Genomic DNA, 20,870 nt, shown 5'->3' on the forward strand with positions numbered 1-20,870 from the left:
ACAGATCAATTACAAAAGAACAAAAACTAAAAATATGCACGTGTAGAAAATTTAAAAAACTACAGGTGCAATTTTTTCAAATATTTTTTTTCTTATAATTTATTGTTTTAAAAAAAATCCAAAAATTATTAGACGTCGGCTAACTTCAGTATCATGATTAATTTGGTAGTTTTGAGTATTTAATTTACAGCTGAGAGATTGTTGGCCGAAACAAAACTCATAGGATGCGATAACAAAAAAAAAATCTATATAATAATAAAGGAAGAACAAAGGTTGTTATTCCAAAGCCGGTCTGCCCATTAACGTAGTAAAAAGTTAACAAATTTTTATGTCTACGCAATGCTGCCTAATTACTAGCTGCCGCGCTACTCAGCCTCTGAATAAAATCGCGGTAAAATATAAAATAAAACAGAATGATAAAAAAAGGCAAGAAAATAAATAGGATAGAAGAGAATAGAGTATAGAGTTAAATAAAATAAAAAAAGGCGAAGCGAAGAGGTCAAAAGAGCAAAGTACACTAGCAATGAGTTCTCGTTGTCGTGGTGGTAGCAGTAATGGTGATGCAGGTAATTGAAAGACGAATGAAGGGATGATAGAAGGGAGAGTATGACGCTGGAAATATTCTCTTGGTAATAGTATATTTGAAATAATTCCCAGCCGAGTTATTATTTTATTGTTTGGCATCGGGTTTCTCAATGTCGTGATTCTTGAATTTAATATTACTCGAGATACGCGAGCTGCGGCTCAATTTATTATTTTTATTGATAACTGTATTTACAAAGAAAGAAAGAAAAAAAAAGTATCACAATAATTGTTTAAATTTGAATATATTGTTCGGCACTGGGAGGGTTTTGTTCGAAAAGTTGGCTGAATATGTTTTAATAAAATATATAACATTAAATATGTGGTATTCTTGGAGTGTGATTTATCTGGGGTTAAGTTTTACAGTTGGATATTTCAAAGTTATTTTACTTAAAAAGTTGTCAAGTTATGTTATGTATAGCTGCATAAAGAATACTTCAATGTGGTATGGGGGCGGCGTAACATGTACATACTTGGGGGCTGTGGTATCCCGCACCCTATCAGCATAGCTCACGAGTTTAACTTTATCTCTTTGCCCGTCGGCCCACCGACGTCATCTCACGCTCTCGTCTCTACTCTCTATACCGACGTATATATATATATATATATATATATATATATATTTATACATATATATATACCCACACTTGCACACTTGTAGACCACCCACGGGAATAAGAAATGCGATACGTACTGACTTGCTCCCGCCACGGCTGCTTCCTTTGTTCTCCAGAGATTCTAAAAGTTTTACTATGACCTGCTGCTGTGCGAAAATACTTTATCAGAATATTTAAGTAAGTACTAAAATATTGCGACTGACTAAAGAAATAATTATATCGATGTCGATTCCTGCTATTCTATCAATTGACAAATGGAAAATAAGCAAATTACTATTTTATAAAATAATTCCGAGTCCATTATATAATAAATTATCCACTCAGCAGTCAGAAAGAGTGTGTTCGTTGCTAATCCATTGTATCTTTGTCGACAAATCGTAACGTGTCGAGCTGGGCTGTGTTACGTGATCTCGTAAAAATGTTAATAGCTGTACGAGTATCTAGTAAACTAGCACTAGCAGCGGTAGTATAAGACACCAAGCCAGTAGATATCGTGTACTGTTGAATTCGTGGCGACTCTCAACTCATGCGTCTATATATCTATTTGCCAAAGAAGGTAGAGAGCTCGGAACAAGTACCCAAGATACGTGGTACCACGTGCGACGGATACTGAGACCCGAGACGATGAGATAAGCTTGTACTCTTTTACTCTTATTCTCTCATTCTCTTACGGATTTTCATCTCCTCTTGAGTTTCCTACTCAGCTCCTAACTTATTTTCTTCCCGACACATCTCGTGCGCCGCCTCCCGAAATCTAGTTTGCTGTGACCTTTATATTTTTTTATTTTTAGTCCTATATGATCTAGGAGTTTCTTAAAAAACTTTGCAATATTACTCTTTGTCTTTTTCTCCTTAAAAACTTCAATTTTTTTTCATTTCATTTTATTTTCAAGCAGCCTCGACACTTTTTATCCCGTCATTCCACACAATTTTATCATCATCTCGTCGGATTTCGGAGGTCATCAACATCCGCAAGATGACATCAATTTCATAGCCACGTGGGATTTGTCATAAAATTTTTTATTTATTTATTTATTATTTTTTTTTTTTTTTTTTTTTTTTTCCAAGCCGTAATACTGGAAAAACGAGTTCTCGCAGTTAAGAACCACGATATATTTTTTCTAGATTTTTTTCAGAGCTCCAAAGAGGCTTTAAGGTTCACTAATTACTTACCCAGTCCTCGCAAATTAAAGTTAACGAGCCAGCTTATTTTTTCTCTTTATCATCTATTTATGACTATTTATTTTCTTACCGAATAGTTTAATGCTCTGAGCGCTGCTTGAATACTAATCATCCCTTTATTTCAACTAATTGATATATCTACGGTATCACCAACAAACCTACTAATTAACTTGATGTATATTTATCTGTACAATTATGAGAGAGCTATCATTGTACATAAAAGTCGAGTGTATTTTACGATATATGCGGTCTTTCACATAACAATTTTGTTGCCTAGAGGATTATGGACCCGGGTGAAAAGGTATTTATAAGAGAAATGAGCTTGTGGGTTATCTTCAGATGTTGTGACCTCATGCACTTGTCAACCAGTAAAGTGCGTTGTATCTTTGTAGGAATACTATAAATGCACAAGTACACAACACATGTGCATATATGTGCATAGATGTTGAGGATAAAATGCTGACAAAGAGAAAATAGAGGCCAAAAGGTGTTACATTTATTTAAGTCCACAGCTCCGTTTCTCTGTACTCTTGAGTTTGCTTTGTATTATTTGAGAGATGATAGTGCACGGGCTCAAAAGCTTCTTTATTTATTTATTTAACATACACTGAATAATATTTTTTATCCTTTAAATCTATATAAGTATTCTTGAAAATATATTTATTATAATTTTGATTGCTGATCTCATATATTTAAATTAAATATAAATTGGCAGATACTTGAAATTTAATTTTTACAAAATGTAGGCTAGTTATTAATAACTAATTTAATTACTAGAATTATTTGGATATTTGAATCAGCTTTTATGTGAAATGTCGGTGAATATTGAATAATAATTAAATTTCATCAATTATAAGTTGAAAATGAATGTAGAAACTGTCAATGTGAAAATTCGATAACGAAGAAAAATTATCAAAATTAAGTTTAATGGACTTTATCTTGAAAGGGCTGAAAATGTGGAAGCACGTACGATAGATAGATTGAAAAATATAATAAAAATATTCATCGAAATTTTGATATTTGGAAATATGTTTTACTCGATAGTTACGACGATGATGAATTTTATTACAGTTCTATTGTAAATTTAAGTTTGAGTAACGTAAATCATTTCAATGGAATTTATAGAACGTGGGTAAAAGTTATAAAGGCGAGAAACATCGGTCCAAGTCTGACCAACGTTTATTCGGATTCTTAAAAGTTTTAACGGAAGCCGCTTAGAAAGCAGCCAGTTGGCTAACAGAGAAACTTCTCAACTATTTCTTCAACTATTTCTTTAAATTTTTTATTATTTTTAGTTCGATTCTCTAAAATACTGAAATGGACTCTAGCTCCTTTAAAACTTTCAAATAAATACATTTTTCATACAAGACAATAAAATAACAAAAACTCTGGATTATTTAAGCATTTCACAGAATATTATTTTACTCATTTTTCAAGGCTGTTTATAAATAAAAAAATTTCTACACCAATGTACACGCAAATGCTGCATAAAGTTGATGCCTCTATCTGGTTTGTTTTTTTTTCTTTTCATGTTTAACTGAATCTTTGACAAGGTTAAATCACGCGATCGAAATAGAAACAACTATCGAGTTGAACTGAAAAAAACCTCGTAAATATCTGACTGTAATATGCAATACTGAAATTTACTAGCCGCCAAAAATAGATTTCCATATTCTGTTTGAACTTATATTTATATACTTTATATTTTTGAAAACATTTAAAAAATATAGTTACGGTTATAGCTTTTTTAAATAAAATTGCAGAAAATGAAATCAATTTCGTAAAAGAAATGAAAAAAAAAATTTCAAATTAGACAAGTGTTTTTATTAATCGACTGTAGAGTTTTTGGTTTAATATATTCTGAGGCTGGGGTTGCATACGCCTTGAAAATAAATATTTTACGCAAGGATAAAGTTGTTAGTATGCTGGTAAAAAAATAAGGGCTGTAGTCACGTACATGACCTGGAAAAAAACCTTAAAATATTTTATCCGACTGCGAAATTTTATTTTATTTTTTATTTTTTTAACATTCTGCAAAGTAGTGCCTCCCTGAAAGTTTATTAAAAAAATAAGTCACGGGAAAGTACTCTCGCGTACTTAGCGAATAATTCCGATCAGATAACTGTAGTTTCATTTATCTGAGTGAAGCAACGGAAAAATGTGTGATTGAGTGTGATAGATTCAAATCTGAGATGTTTTAATTTTATTTTGTTGGTTTGAGAAGAGAAAATAAGTCTGTCAGAATGGGTACGACCAATCATTTTGAGTAAGTTAAGAGACTTTTGTGAGCTAGAGATAAGAGACAAGGGTGTGAATTTAAAATACAAACTTGTCAGCTAAATAGGATGTTAACGGGTGACACTCTTGCCTAGACTCACTTGATGTCGTTTTTCTTATAACCCAAAACATTTATTATTTTATCCTTTAAAAATAACACCTGTCGGTTTAACTGTCAATGACAAATGATATAAGCAGACTCTGATTCTATTTATTTTACAATTATATATTTATTGCATTTGGTTAAACTATTTTTCATAATCAATTGTCTTTCAATCTAACTATCGGGTGTAGAAGAAAAAAATTAACTATATGGTGTAAAAAATTTTCCGGATGAACGCGGATTTTTTAAAAGTGATAAATTATCTAAAAAAAAATTTTTTGAAAATTCTACTTACAGTTTTTCAAATTTCCTACATGTGCATATTTTTTTTTTTCTTTTTTTGTATTGATTTGTTGAAAAAAAAAAAAAATCCGAAAATTGGTTCTTGTCTACTAATTTCAGGATTATAATTCAAACACTAATTTTTAAAGTTTTTTTTGTGTAACAAATCAATTTATTTCCATTACGTTATTAAAAAAAAAAAAAAAAAAAATGATATTGATAAAGAATGAAAATTATCATAGTTATTGAGTCATAGAGCGGCATGGAATATATTTTTTTATTGATAAATAATAAACGAATGAAATGAGAAACGGGAATGTTACGTTAATAAAAAGAGGAAATAAAAGGGAAATGATGAAATGAGAGCAGTGTGAAATGGAGGAGAAAAGTGGAAAAAAAATATTGAGGAAAAAAGTGTATGGGATTTCTTTTTATTCAGAGAGACAAGTAAAAGGAGGGAAGGAAAAAAAGTTGAGGTAGAGATATAGTCAGAGGTAGAGGTAGAGGTAGAAGCAGAGGCCGAGGTGAAATAAAATAGGGAAGAAAAAATGTAGGCGATGAGGAGGAAGAAGAACGATAGCGCTTGAGAATAGAGATGACTCCGCCGGGACTTATGATTGGTTCATTCGATTTGCATCGGAATTGTAATCACGCGACACATGGTCCCGGCAGTTTTATTCCAAACTACTCGTGACCCAACTACACTCCCGTATCTTTAGCCCATTTTTATTTATTTTTATTCTGCAGAGGGAAAATGAGCAAATAAAAATTCACAAATACTTATGCCTATAGTACCTCTCTTGAATATAGACGTTTTTTTTATTTTATTTTATAATAGACTCAAAATTTATGTTATTGTGTGTAAGCAAAAAATAAAAAAACCCGTAGTTCGTGATGATTAAAAAGTGATTGGAAATAAAATTAAAGTGTCAGTCTTTGAGATGACTTTGGAAAGTGCCAACGCACTGATTGAAAAGTCTTTAGCTACTTTACTATATATATTTTTATTTATTTATTAATTTCCCGTGCCGTAATATATTTTTTTTCATTTACTATTTTTCTTTTACAGTTTACCGTAAAGGTTAGAAAATTTTATTTACTTTACGTGGCCCGCACAAAGTAAAACATTTGATCAAACGTGAAAAATACATTTAAAGGCCATAAAATGGTTGGCTGGGAGGTGGCGGGGAAGGAAAAACATGAAATTGAATTAATATAGCTGGCGTTTGATGGAACACAGGCCTCGTTATATAACAGGTAGAAATGAACGGAAAACATGAGTTGTGGTGGACACCAACGAGGTGGTAATGCAATCTCGTCATCCTCGGTCGTCACCGTCACACGCAATAACGATTATTTACGTGAGTTTTGTGCTCGCTGAGTATTGTATCGATACGAGCAGATATAAATTCCCTTTCTCTCCCGTTCCCACGTACACCCCCACACATATTAACACACATTTTCACACCACGTACATGATTTGTTCCTCGAAATAGAGGCTCTCGTTTATCCTCTGATTATTTAATATCATTTTAAAATATAAATCCTGTTTTTCATATATTTTTTAATTTGTTTCTACAACACATTATTTTAAATATGTAATTATTTATAATCTTCTTAGTGGCTAATATCGACAATAATCCGTTAATATTTTACTGTTGCGTACAAGTTATTTATTTTAACAGGTAATTTTTTTTTATTTATTTTTTTTTTTTTATTGTTCGTTTATATTCGATTTATTAAATTATTTATTTTTTTATTAAGTATTTTTTCACGACTATATGAATAAAATGTGAGTATTACTGTTGCGCTGAATATCCTCGAGTATTTTCCCCGGGGACATGGAAATTCACTGAGCCGCGTGAAATAACATTCGATTTATTTTGCGCTCAAAAGTTGTCGGCTTATTTTTCGAATGCAAATAACTAGAATAATCCATATTTTATGCCAAGTAACAATGCCCGTTTATGGACACAGAGATAGAGAGAAAGAGAGATAGACCGGAACGAGAGATCATCTGGTGGATTATGTTCTATCAAAAAATTGTTTTATTATAGAAATTTTTTTCTCAATTGATTTTCTTAAAAAAAAAAAAAAAAAAAAAAAAAAAAATTAACATATTCTTAATAATGCCGAGGGAAATTAAATTAAAATTGTCGTGAGCATCCGCTTTGAACTAAATATTTTTAAAAAATGCTTGAATTTATTTGACTAAAGTAAAATATTTTTGTAATGAAAAATAAAAGAAAAAAAACTGAAAGAGTTTAAATAAAATAAAAAAAATTTCAACGAAAACGTTGGTCCATTTATTTTTAAATCTGAAATTCAGCGCTGTAATAATAGAGGTCAGAGATACAGTTCCGTTTATTTAGTCAACGAGCCATGGAGTCGCGGTTGTGTTGAAGAAATAAAAAAGTTTAAACCTACAGTTTAAAAAACCTTTTTCTTTCAACTCTTTACTTATTTCCATAAAGTCAAATTTATTTTTTTTCATCAACTGAAATACAGTAAATGAAGAGCTTCTGCTGAGGGAAGAGGGGAGAGGAGGCTTTTTTCTGTACGGGTGGCAGACGATTTAAATAGTGATAACGAAGCTAGATAAATGCTTTTGCTGTTCGACGTACCATTTTTTTTTTTTTTTTTTTTTTTTTTACGTAAACTAACACTGGCAGATGCCTGAAATAACGCAAACGTATTTTCTTTCAATCCAGTTTTAACGGATTTTCTACTTGGCCGTGACGGTCGTCAAGCTCATCCCTCTTTCATTCAAATGGATTGTGATAATTTTAAAGAGCAAGTTTAATTATATAAAAAAAAATATGAGCTATCGAGGTCTAAAATGTACGAAATTAATAATTAATATAAATAAAATGAAATATTAATTAAAATTAAAATTAACAATTTCATCAGAATTTACTTTTTAATTTCAATTAATTAAGCCAAAGCTAATTAATAACATGTAAAATATTTCGTTGCTGTTTACAGCAGATGACAGAGCAAACTTTAATTTTATGTCCCAAAATTTAATTGCGATAAATAATTAACGAATTTTTAATTGCATATTTTTTAACAATGACTGTAAAATAATAAAAAAAAAAACTCATGAATATTTATAAATTGAATAATCGTTATTAAATTTGAGTATTTTAGTTTTGAAAAATCTATACTGTCTGTTAAAGTTTGAAAACCCTGGTGTGTAACAAATCTCACGTTACTGGTATCCACGTAACTCGTTCATTTTAATTCGACGCCAAAAACTTTTCATTCACGATTCTCACGCCCAACGCAGCGATTTATTTTCTCATACGTGTCGCTCGTATTTTTTCCTCCTATTTTTTTTTTTTTTAGTTTTGTTTCTATTTACTAAAACGCATTGATCTGCCTTCGAAAACAATTATTTCTCATTCAAAAACAGTTGATCTCTAGTTCAATCCTACATGCAGACATTATTTTTTATCTAGAAAGTATTCCCAAATTTTTGTTGAAAAAAATCAAAAAATTTACCGACAAATTTCTCAATCTACAGATTTCCAAAAAAAAAAAAAAAAAAAAAAAATATTTTATCACTAGAAGCGGTCATCTGTGTTGAGATCCACTGACGTGCTAATTTCGTAGCATATTTTATTGATCTTTCTGTCGATAAAATAAAAAAATACTCCATTGAATCACACCAATTTTGTCACCATAATAGTCGTAGCAAAGTGTAGTAATGCCATTTTCGTTTTTAAAATTTATTTATATAGTATGTTCGCGTGACCGAATATAATTAGATCCCTAAATAAAACCATCGGTGAAATATTTAACCGCACACAGATTTGTGTGATATATTTCTGAATGGCAACCAGCAATTCACTGTGCTAATGTAGTAAACGACTGTACTATAGTACATTGAACGACGCGTGTTCGAGCAACATAAGCGCTGGTCATATAATCGTACGTAATTAATTTAACGCAGTGAGAAAGCTGCACGGTCGCAAAGCGACACCTCTAATTGAACCATTAGTAGACATGTCAGTAAAAATTCACCAAATACAGGAAATGTTTGGGAAAAAAATCTCTTAATTCAACCGAAAAATTAGAAAAAGGTCATATTTATCATAAATCACGATACATTAATACTTGGATGTTAATGTAAATAGGTTTAATGGTGGCAATAAGTCAAGATGATTTGGACTAAAGCCACCGGAAATGTCAACTGAAAATCTGGAAAGTTGCCTGATGAGAACAAGTCTAAGTGATGAATTTTTAAAATCCGTGCATTATACGGTCTACTAATATATCAATTACCTGGCTCATCAATAATACAGAATAATAACTAAATAATAATAAAAATGAGTCAATATACACAGAGAGAAAATTATGGTAACTGTTCCTAGTACGTTTATGAAATATCGTCCCATACCGTTATGGTAATGATTACTTGGGATTATGGGATATAGACCCGTACTTTTTGGGAAGGTTTCCATAAATATGGTAACAATTCCTATCATTATGGTAACAGTTCCCATATCGCATGTGAAAGAATCATGGTAATGATTACCATACTCATAGGAATAGTTCCCCTAAGCAAATAGGAACCAATCATATAACCACATTGTAACAGTTCCTAATCGTATATGGTAATGGTTACCATAATATTATGGGAATGGTTACCATAATATTATGGGAATGGTTACTATAATATTATGGGTATGGTTACCATAATATTTAGAAATTATAATAATTTTTTTTTTGTAATAAGCGTTTTTTTTGTATATTTAATCTTTTTGTGAAACGATATTACAATAAAATATTATTTTTGGTCATAATAATTTACACTGCAAAATTCTATAGAAAAAAAAAATTATTATAATTTCTAAATATTATGGTAACCATTACCATAATATTATGGTAACCATTCCCATAATATTGTGGTAACCATTCCCATAATATTACAGTAACCATTCCCATAATATTATGGTAACGATTACCATAATATTATAGTAACCATTACCATAATTCCATAGGAACTATTCCGATACCGTATGGGAATTATATCCATAATTATAGGAATGGTTACCATAATATATATGGGTGCCGTTCCTATAATCAACATTTCAAAAAAACCAGTTACCATGCAGTATGAGAACCATTTCCATAATATATTGTAACTGTTACTATAATTTTCTCTCCGTGTACTGTAAAAAATATTGCGGGGTGAACCCGAAGGAAATCCGGAGTGGATTACTGTCTATATAATCCGTTCGGTGTAAAATTTACTCCAAAAGAGACTTTATTTAAATACCGAACTCCGAATAAGAGAGAATGAGAGTTTAAATAAATTTCAGATCACTCCTGGAAAAATAAACTCCCTATTGACTCTGCATTTTTTCCGATTTTTTCAAAGACTCCAGAACTTCGAGTGACGTAGTGAATTTGGATTTAAATAAAATCCGTGATTACTCAGCATTCGCTCACAATTTTTTACAGTGGAATGAAGAACAAAGTTTAATAAATTTATCAAGTAAATAATAGATGTTGAATTAATTTTATAAATTAAACTAGTATCGATGCAATCGTGACTGGTACCTGGGAATAACAGGTGGCGTTAAAGATAATCGTTTTGTGCAAGTTTCGCTTAGTATAATTATATTTCCCACAGACACGGAAGCGTGATTGGTCTTTTTAAATGCTTGATAATTATTTAACAGATTTAACAGAGTTATTGTTCAACTAAATACTATCTACTATTTATATCACTCTAATTAAGAATCTTTAATAATTAATTGTGTTAAATAATTGTTATGAAATTCTATAATCAATTGTCACAACTTTTGCTTACGACATGACGACTATCAAAACTTAATATAAATTTCATTGTAAATTTAGTTTCTGATATTAAAAATTAATCAAAATCAGATATAGTTTGCGAAACTGCTCAAGATTATAATTTCATTTTTCCGAAAGCTCGACTGAGATATCGACTAGGTTACAACTTTCAATTGTGTCAACTATTTTAGTCCTTATAAATTATTAGCGATCAATTTATTCGATCGCATTTCGAAAAATTTAATTAAATGAACAATTTTGAATATTTAACGAGCTTCTATTTTAAAGTCATCAATAATTGAATAGTTTTATCAGATTAATTTAGAAAATTACTTACCTCAGCTTGTACTCAGTGTGCGGCGAAGTTTCTGATATCCTATAATTACTTCCAGTCTGCAACAAAAAATTAAAACATAAATTTATAAATGATATATTTATCGTAAATATGAGGGGTGTAATAGTAATTGCACGATTAGTGACAAGTAATTACATTTAGGATCGTTAAATTTAATGTAATTTCGTCTTAGATATAGATCGCAGTAAACCGCCAAGAGACATCAGCGAGACGTTTATTTTGAGGCAGTAAATGCGGGAGTTTCTTCGATAAATTAAAAAATATAAATAAAATTGTTGCAATAAAAACATTGGTAAGTTTAATATTATATTACGTTAGGTTAGGTTATATATTATACAGTATTTTCAGCCAGCGAAACGAAAAAAGTAAATGTAATAGATTTTTCTTTTTTTGTAAAGTCGTAAATAAAATTGATAGTTTATTGCCAGAGTTGTCGTAGCAATGGCGAGTACCAAGGTGCCAGGAACGATGTCGTTTTTCGAGTGACGTTAACAAACGTGGCGGTTAACCCTACGAACATAGCAAACGAGCTCACGACAACTACTTCTTTTCCTTTATTACAGTAATACATTGACTTTTTTTATAAATTACTTTTGTACACATCAGTAACCATATACTGGTTGTTTTAAATTTTGTTTTTCTGACATGAGAACCACCCAGGTACAAAAATTTAATGCCAAAAAAATAATGTAATTTTTTCTTAGCCGAAAAAGTGGCCGATAGGCCGAAAACTTGAAAATTTTCTGTTCCATTTTGAGTTGCTATGGTTTTGACATGATTTCGGTGAAATTTAGGCCTCTTGAAATGAAACTGTATGAATTCGGTGAGATGTAGCCTTTTCGACCAAATATTTTCACCCGGGCAATTACTGAATTTTAAAAAAAAATTAATTTCGATAAAATGACGAATGTGAATTTTTAAATTCTAGACGATAGATGTAAATTTATTAGAATTTATGGTAACCAATGATGGCCCGTAAATAATGGACTCGACACTTACCGGTGCTGATGTTGATGAATTAAATATAACGTGACATTTTGATGACGTGAATAAATAATTAACAGTTATTACTATTTTCCGTTTTAATTAACTGGCATATGTTATGACACTCTAAATATTTTATTTGTTATCATCAATAAATTTTAACTATCACACTTGAAATAATTGAGATGACGAAATGAATAAATAAATCAATTTTAAATAGCCGAGATGCGTATTTTTAACGACTTTTATTTAAATCGTCGAGTTTAAAATACTTAGATAAAGTTTAAGACAAAAGTTATAGCAGCGCACTATATGACAGTGTTCATTGAATTTAAGTAAGTGTAACCTAGTATTCGGTAGTACGCGAGCGCGGAAGTTGGTTGTTCTGCCAACAGAATTATGCCGAGTAATAACTGAGTGAGGGACTAAGTCAGAAGATTAGATAGTCGGCTGTTGGCTGAGAGAATGAGACGAACACTAAAACTTCTTCAAGACAAAGCATTAAATAAACTTTGTTATTAATTCCAAGTATGAGTTCGTTAATTATTTCAAGTAATAAATCAACTTAAAAATTATTGATATTTATTTAACAAACGATAGCAGTTCAGGTCTTAGTAACGTAAGGTGCTTTGTAGCCGGTTAAAAATATATCTGAGTGGGTGAGAGTATGAAGAGACAACAAAACAGACGATTAAAAAAAAAAATAAATAATATATATAAGAAGAAGAAGCAGAAAAAGACGACGTGTCTCCTTGGGAATGCCGACAGAAATAAACCGGGAGATTGTAGCTCACCTACAGCATGTATGTGAGAACGTGTGTACAAAGAAAATGTAAAAAATAAAAAAACGGAAATAGTATAGCGAGGAGAAATGGGTCTAAAGTGGTCGGTAGCCATGTTGGTCCGACGGAAGAATAAACGACGGGTTTACTGGGCTCTTCTATATATTTATTTATTTTCTTTCTTCATCAGCAAACTCACTCTCTTGTACTCTCTCTTACTCTTTGTTACTTTTACTTTACTCTTAAAGTTTGTACGAATCTACAGAGCCCCAGAAGTTGCCTGGATGCTATTTCCGTTGGATTTCATCGTTGGATTAGTTTTTGTTTTTTTTTTTTTTTTTGTGGGTAATATGCCCAGTGGGAGTATCGCGGAGAAGGATTTCCAAGGGGCTCGGCTGTTTATGAAATTGAGGCTGTTCTGGCGCCGAAAAATAGGTAAAATTGTGTGAGCTGGTATTGCAAGAAGCGAAGAATCGAAAGATAAAAATGGGTACGACCGAGCAGGAAACGTGCGACGCTTAAATATTTATGCATTCGAGAGGTGGAAAAGTCTGGCGATTTTTCATGCTAAATCTTTTAGCACCGAGTTCTTTTTTCTTCGGTTCTTTACTGGTCTCTTGGATAGATTCATCGATTGCCGATCTATTATTAAATAAACAACGATTCCGTCCCACGTAAATAGTGAACAGCAAGGTACTTTTTTTTTTTATTTTATTTACCACTTAATTGTCCTGTGTAAAGTGTCAAAGAATTGGTATTTCTTTAATAAACTCTGTTTGTTCTTTAATTAGTACTCAGCACTTGGAAAAAAAAAAAAAAATAATTATTATCCTAAGGTGGTAAAACATACAACATACTTATCCAAACTTTACCTTTGTTCTCCATTTAATTATATTTCTCTTTAACTTGTTTTAATGTTCACCTCTCGTATTCTCTGGACATTTTTACCTTTTAATCCGTGTACACGAGTTGCTTTGCAAACAAAAACAAACTTTCTGCGTTAATTTTTTTTTTATTTAGAGTCACAGCCTTTTTTTTTATCGTAATCTGATGCCGCGATAAATTGATCGATCGGGTACATCAATCATTTAGCGAATGCAAAAGAGACATTTACATAAATATATTTAAAGTATATTTTTAGTAGTTGTTATGGCGTCACTGCAGAGGTCGGTGCGCTCGCAGCAGTTTCCATGATAGAGCATAGAATGCAAGGTCTCGTTGCATGAGCGTTCCAGATGTTTGTACGTGTCTGTAATGTAGCATTAGAAATTTGTGCGAGTGCAAGTGCACATATGGTTATTTCAATGTACGTCGTGTTACAGTGAGCTTGTCACAAGTAATTTATATTTTAGATAACTTTATGGACAATTTCTCGGTAGTCCAGCCGAGGTTGCGGTCACGTTTAAAACGTATGCGACAACATTAATGCTATTTTGTGAGCCTGTAAACGTTATACACTTCCATACACAGACACACAAGTGTACATTACTTATAAACATGATTTAAGAAAAGCTCAAAAGCATTTTCATTTTACTGCAAGTTATGTCTTATTCAGTACCACCGCTACGTTTTCATATGATGCTTTTTAATAAAACACACCCATGAATATATAACCCTCTCTACTTTACTATAAATATTTACTTACGATTGTTTATTTAATCTGGCGTTTAATGCTCTCAGTATTGACTCACAGCTCGTTATATAAACCAATTGCCAGTTCTAATACTACAGTTTTATAACCAGCCGGTATTTATTAATAAACATTGTGAGAGTTAACACCGATGGCCATTAAATTATTTATAACTTGTCGTAATAATATATAAATAATAAGTTTTATTAAGTTAAATAATATTTTTGTTTAATATAAATTGCTCATTATTGTCGGACATGTAATTACCCACAAGTAGGAGTATTTCCGACAATCACTGTAATTGTGTATACAATGTACATAGTAAAGTGTGTGGATAGTATACAGAGGCAATCTCTTGTGCGAGAGAATAGAACAAGAGGCATGTATATATGTATATACGATCGAAGAGCAAGTGTATGTAATCGAATATGTACAAGGGGTTTGTATCGTCCAAGTGCGACAACACTGTTCTTGTATATGTATGAGTACATGTATTATATATAATATATGTAGTAGTTTGGCACCAACACATAGATCCATACATGGACATAAATATATATGTATGTACAGACAGACACGAGGTGTGAGGCAAATAGTAAGAGAGAAGGATTTAGTCTAGCGGGAGAGCCCGGGAGGTGGACGTTAGATGCAGGTGCTGCAGTGTATTTATAGTCGAGCCGTGACTCCTCTTCCTGTTCCGTTTCCTCTTCCTTATTATATACAGCAGGGTTCTCTACGTGGCGTAGTCAGCTCCTTTTCCTTATCTACTTTCTTACTCTAACTCTGTACTAGCACTGGTATCAGTATTACAGTATCAGTGGCCAAGAGTACCTCTAGTCTAGACTACTCTCGACACCCTTGTACTCTTAGTACTCCTAGACGAAAGCTGTTTCCGTCGTCTCTTTAAATGTGGACCGAAAGTAAGCCCAAAAATCATAACTTTCTTCAGGATTTAAGATATATTGTTACTAGTTGGACTTGAATTATATTTTCTCTCGGAAAACTTTGGTTTAAATTTACCCTTATTGGGTAATATTATTTTTATTATTGTTATTGTGATAACAATTCAGTACCAAGTAATTTTATGGTGAAAGTCGTATACTTTTCTTGTAAATTATCAGATGATTTGATATAAAATTACTTGATGTAAAAGCTGAGTTTGAATCAGGCTGAGTATGGAAGCAAAAGACTGCGCGGTAAATCGATTTCATATGATGTGTGTACCTTGTGGAGGAACAAGAGGGATTTGAGAACATAATTAAGCTGCGCAACAATGGAAATCGGTCATGTGTAGATCAAGGATCAGGTTCGAGGACTGGGGTGTCGTTGAATAGAAGCTTGTCTATACACGTCGGACGGGCAATATTCCAAGATGAGATACAGGACTAGATGACATATCGAGCATGTAACGCAGTGTCACCGATAATAAGATAATCCCCCAGAAATCCGCTACTTCCACAGTAAATTCAATAGACATCTCCACTTATCGCTCTGCAAAGTTGGATAAAATAGTGGTCTTTTTTTATTTTTCTGTGTATCCGTGATTTCATTTTGTGAAATACCTTGAGCTTTTTGACGCTAAGCTAAATGGCAAAGTCTCTTGGCTGTATCAAAGAGATCAACCCACAAGATATCCTCGTGTTTGCCTCAATTTGGCTGGCTTCAGTCTGACATCCCGTGAATTTAGATGAAACCCGAGATATCACCTTTACGGTGTCTAAGTATCAGACACTTTAGATATATTTTATCAAACGAGTATTAATTAATTAATTAAACAAAACGATTAAATTAATAACCTAATACTAATTAGTCATTTTTTTTTCTTGCATTTTAGTTGGTTAAAATAATTAATTGAGCACGAAACAGCCAAATTAATTAGCTTAATTTATTTATATTAATGCTTGGTAAATATTTGTGTAGACAACTGAAATATTAAATTGTTGTGTTTGTTATGGATAAAGATGTTACGTTGATAGACGGAGATATTGCTATTGGCATTGGAATTATTTGAAAACAATGTTCTGTTTATTTGAATAACGGAATAATTTATCCATCGTAACGAAATGAAAACAGAAATTTTTTTTTAAATAACTTAGATAAAGAAAATAAGTAAAGAAATGTATTATTTTAAAGGGCATAGTGATGTAGTATCATCAATATCCATGACAACAAGAGAGATTTCTCTTCATGATCTGAGTAAAAATGTGGACGGTGTTTTTTCGTGTCGACATTAGGTTCAGCCTCGAGACGTTGTGTCTGAACGTTACGTGCGACGAGAAAATTGAAGAGTGAGTACGTGGAAAGATGAATGGGAGACGGAGAAAAGGGAGGAATAAAAATAAAGGAACTGAGAGAGTAGGAGAGATGAGAGCGGTGGAAAAGAAGCAACAGGTGTCGACGGCTAGCAATTCTCGATCCCCGCTCCGACCTCTACACTCTGTATCCGGCTTTCTACTCTCGTCCTCCCTCTACTCGCCACCCCCAGTACTCCCTTTTGCCCTCGACTCAGCTGGCTCTCTCTTTCCCTCCCAGCGCTCCCTAGATCCAACTGGGATAGCAAAAATGTTTAATGGGGTGAACTCGCTGGAAAATACTACTGACGCGTTTGCCTTGTACACCCGACCTGAGAATATCCTTTTTCTCGATCAGTTTTGCATTAGTGAACCAGAGGGCTTCTTATCGGTTTATTGGCTTTGTAATTTTAACACTCATATGTTCTCTTTATCTTAATTATTATTATAACATATGGTTAATTAATTTTTATTAATTTTCTTCAATAGACTTCCGTTCCTATCAGTGAAATTTTTAGTAAAAATTACCCAAAAAATTTGATACTAAGAACATGTAGTAAATACATCAATTTTTCCCATGCACAAAAAAAGATTTCTCGCCACAAGGAAATTTTAGTTTTCAATTTATAATGGGGGGAATTTTTTAGGGCAAGTAAAAATTTCTTTGGGGTAAGTGAAAATTTTTTGTATCAAGAAATTTTTTTTTCTGTGTCTACTCGATATTGTAGTAAATGAAGTGGAATTTTTACTAACAGCATAGTAAAAATTTAGTTACTGGCTAGATGTGCTTACAGTACCAAATTTTATGGGTAATTTTTAATCAAAAATTTTCTGCGTGATATTATTTTTGTCTAAAAAAAAAAAAATTATTATTTGAACTAAATAGATACTTTTCTTGCAAGAAGATGTGAACAGGGACATATATGTGTACATTAGTTTAAACAATAACAAACAATGATTAGTATCAAATTGGGCAAACATATAATAATATATTGATTTACTAGAACGGCAATTCAATATTAACAAAAGTGACGCAGGTGAGCCGCTCGTTGACAACAAACAATGCATCGTTTACTGTTTACCCTGCTAAATGCATCACGTGGGTAATACATTTTCCCCTAAGTATCGCTTTCACACCTACATTACTCCTCACACCCCTTATCACTCGACCTATAAACCATTAAACGTTAACGGGATTTATGCTAAATAAGCATCAACCCAACCGTTGTTTCCAAAGTTAATTATATTTGGTTAGTAGATACCGACATGATAAATAACACAAACAAAAAAAAAAAGAAAATGAAGTAAAAAAAAAACTAACGAATAAAGCCAACACATTAACTGAGTAATTATTAATTTAGCAGATCTCCAACTTACGTCTATTGGTTTATGTTAATCCAAGATAAATATATCTGCTCAGTTAAACTTTAATTTGAGACCAAATTATATTTATCTATAAGTTATACAAAACTTGTAACTATTTTTTATCTTTGCTCTAAAAAAAAAAATTTATTGGTTTTATTTTAAAGTTATATCATGTATAAATTAATATTTTATCAAGATTATGTATAACATATCGAGTAAAGAATTATGTACTGGATTTGAAGCATTTATTTGAATAATTCATTTAAATTTGAATAATAAATAAAATGAAATGTCAAAGTTTTAGGAGAGGAGAATTTTATAAAATTAAATATAAAAATATATCTCATGACGTTTGTTAATTATAAATAAAACGTGAGTTAATTTATTTGAGGAGCACTTGGATTCTGGTTGGCTCGGACGCCAATTCGACGAGGAATTCTAAGGACTGGATTATATTATTACGATGAAACTGGGGAGGTCTCATATTCCCAGCGGCGGATAGAATCTAATCGTATTTCCTAACAATCAGGGAAAGAGTAGGAGTATAGGGATCAAGTGAGATAAAAAAGAAGAATGAGTAGAAGCCGGAGGATCGTAAAGGAAGAGGACAGAAATAAGTAGAGGTTTTACTTAGGAAACTGGAAATCTTGGGGTCGGGAGCGGGTCTTGGCGAAGAATGCAAGTGAATGGTATGCAAGGAAATGGTATCTAAGACTCTGGACAAGGCTGGGCCGACTCGGCGAAAGGTATTCTGGAATTTCGCACTCCAGTACATAGGTCGACCGACATTTTCAACTAAAGAACATTCCATAATGCGAATAGAAGGCGCTGAGCGTCTTCGGTGGTCTTTGGGTCCACGAGCAGGCGATGATTCTGCGGAGCAAGGATTCTATTCGAGTCATGAAAATCCTCGGGTATTTTAGACGGATTACTGGCATCCAGTGACAGTCAGCATCTCAAGAAGTATGTTGAGAAGCACGCGGTGGGAATGACACAAGTCCTGATGATACAAGTATACCTATAACTGAGATCGAAGAGACGGCTTGGGAGATATATAAGAGATGAAGAAAATGTAGAAAGAACATGCTTGTGAGCTGATAGACGAGACGTTGAGAGCTTTTCGATGTTGCTCGTGTATTAGAGACGGAGAAGTATGCTTTTTGAACTTGTGATAAATTGTACAAGTGAGAGGAAAAAAAGTAAACAACGAGGAAAACAAGTATAAAAGTAAAAATAAGAAGAGGAAGAGTCGAAGAGTGAGCTAAAAAAGATAATGGTGTATGTATACAATTTCAATAAAAGCGAATTATTGCCTTAGATACTCGGGAGATACTCTCTTTCTTTCCGCAGGGGTTGCTGTAATCGGGGTTGTATTTTGTAAACTAAGAGGGATGAGCTTTGTTGATGAGTATCTTTTCTCATACTCACGTTTGGAGAAGAATAGGAGGCATTAATAATGCTCTGGAGGGTTCTGATGTCCGTAACCGACGAGAGTCCTAATTAAATTTTGACAAAATTAAAAAAGGTTATCGTTACTGTTATGAGGAAAGTTTAGAACGTAAGATGCTTCTCTTTCATCACTCACCGCCTCACTTTTATTTTCTTCTCTCTCTTTAAAATTATCTACTTTGCTTATTTTTTTTTTCTTTTTTTAAACTTCACTCTTTTTCTTCTCTTTTCTTTCTCGGCATTGTAGCCTGTTGTTCGTTGCCTCTGTTTATTAAACTCGGGAAACTTGAAGGGCGGTCGTTGTTATACATCCACGAAGATGAATCTCTTTTCAATGATAAAATTAAAAAATTTTTTACCCCATCTACTTTTAAGTTTTATTTTCTGCTATAAACTTTTTAACTTATTAAATCCAGCTTGCATTATGTTAATTCCTCAATAAATCATCGAGTAATATAATTAAAAATTTTTTCTTACATTCAAAAAAAAAAAAAAAAAAAAAAAAAAAAAAAAAAAAAAAAAAAACAGCAGATCCAAAAATAGTCATTATTTATTTAATAGCCTCAAATCAACGAACAAGTTATGCACGCCCAGAGTATTTACTGGCAGTGCGTGACCTTCGGCATTTATATACCTCGAGAAGGCGGTTCAAATAGGAAAGGAATCACCACCTCGCGGACGCTGATTCTAAAGTCTTTGTATTTAAATTGCCTCAATTTGTGCAGCCATTAATTCTAAGGCTGGCAAAAGGAAGCATACAAGTCGTCAGCGAAAGTTTGGTATTCACGCGATCTCTCATACACAACACATACAACATACAATACACATATTTATACTCACACGCTCTTCCGGAATGTGCGAACCCAAGCACTAAAAGAAACGCCAGCGAAACAAATAAAAACAGCTTACGCCAGTGTCTTTTCCTATTTTTTTTGACGATTATAATTTCTACTATCGTTATTTAGACGATAAAAAGGTCTACGTAAATAAAAAGACGGAGGGAATGTCTGTAGACAGTGCGGAGACGGATAGTTATGTCTGTGACATCTGTAGCACTTTAAATCTTCAATATGATATTCCGTTTGGCACAAGCAAGATGATATTTGTAGACTTGTGTTTTTGCCAACTGTATTCTCTTTACTACACGGAATTCTACGCTCAAG

At 32.4% G+C, this 20,870-nt stretch overlaps 1 protein-coding gene across 5 annotated transcripts in view; it reads right to left on the reverse strand.

The window, feature by feature from the left end:
• Positions 1-20,870, reverse strand: part of LOC103579033 (zeta-sarcoglycan) — a 107,356-nt gene that overhangs the window by 23,712 nt on the left and 62,774 nt on the right. For 2 of the 5 annotated variants that reach the window (XM_008560329.2, XM_053742838.1), the window contains exon 2: positions 11,189-11,244. In XM_008560329.2, the coding sequence (XP_008558551.1) occupies positions 11,189-11,244 (56 nt within the window). Of the gene's footprint in view, positions 1-11,188; positions 11,245-11,341; positions 11,406-12,205; positions 12,641-20,547; positions 20,623-20,870 lie in introns of those variants that run through there. The other 3 variants (XM_053742845.1, XM_053742835.1, XM_053742841.1) reach the window with 3 other exon arrangements.

Source organism: Microplitis demolitor, chromosome 1 (genome assembly GCF_026212275.2).
Source record: "Microplitis demolitor isolate Queensland-Clemson2020A chromosome 1, iyMicDemo2.1a, whole genome shotgun sequence".
NCBI classification, from domain to species: domain Eukaryota; kingdom Metazoa; phylum Arthropoda; class Insecta; order Hymenoptera; family Braconidae; genus Microplitis; species Microplitis demolitor.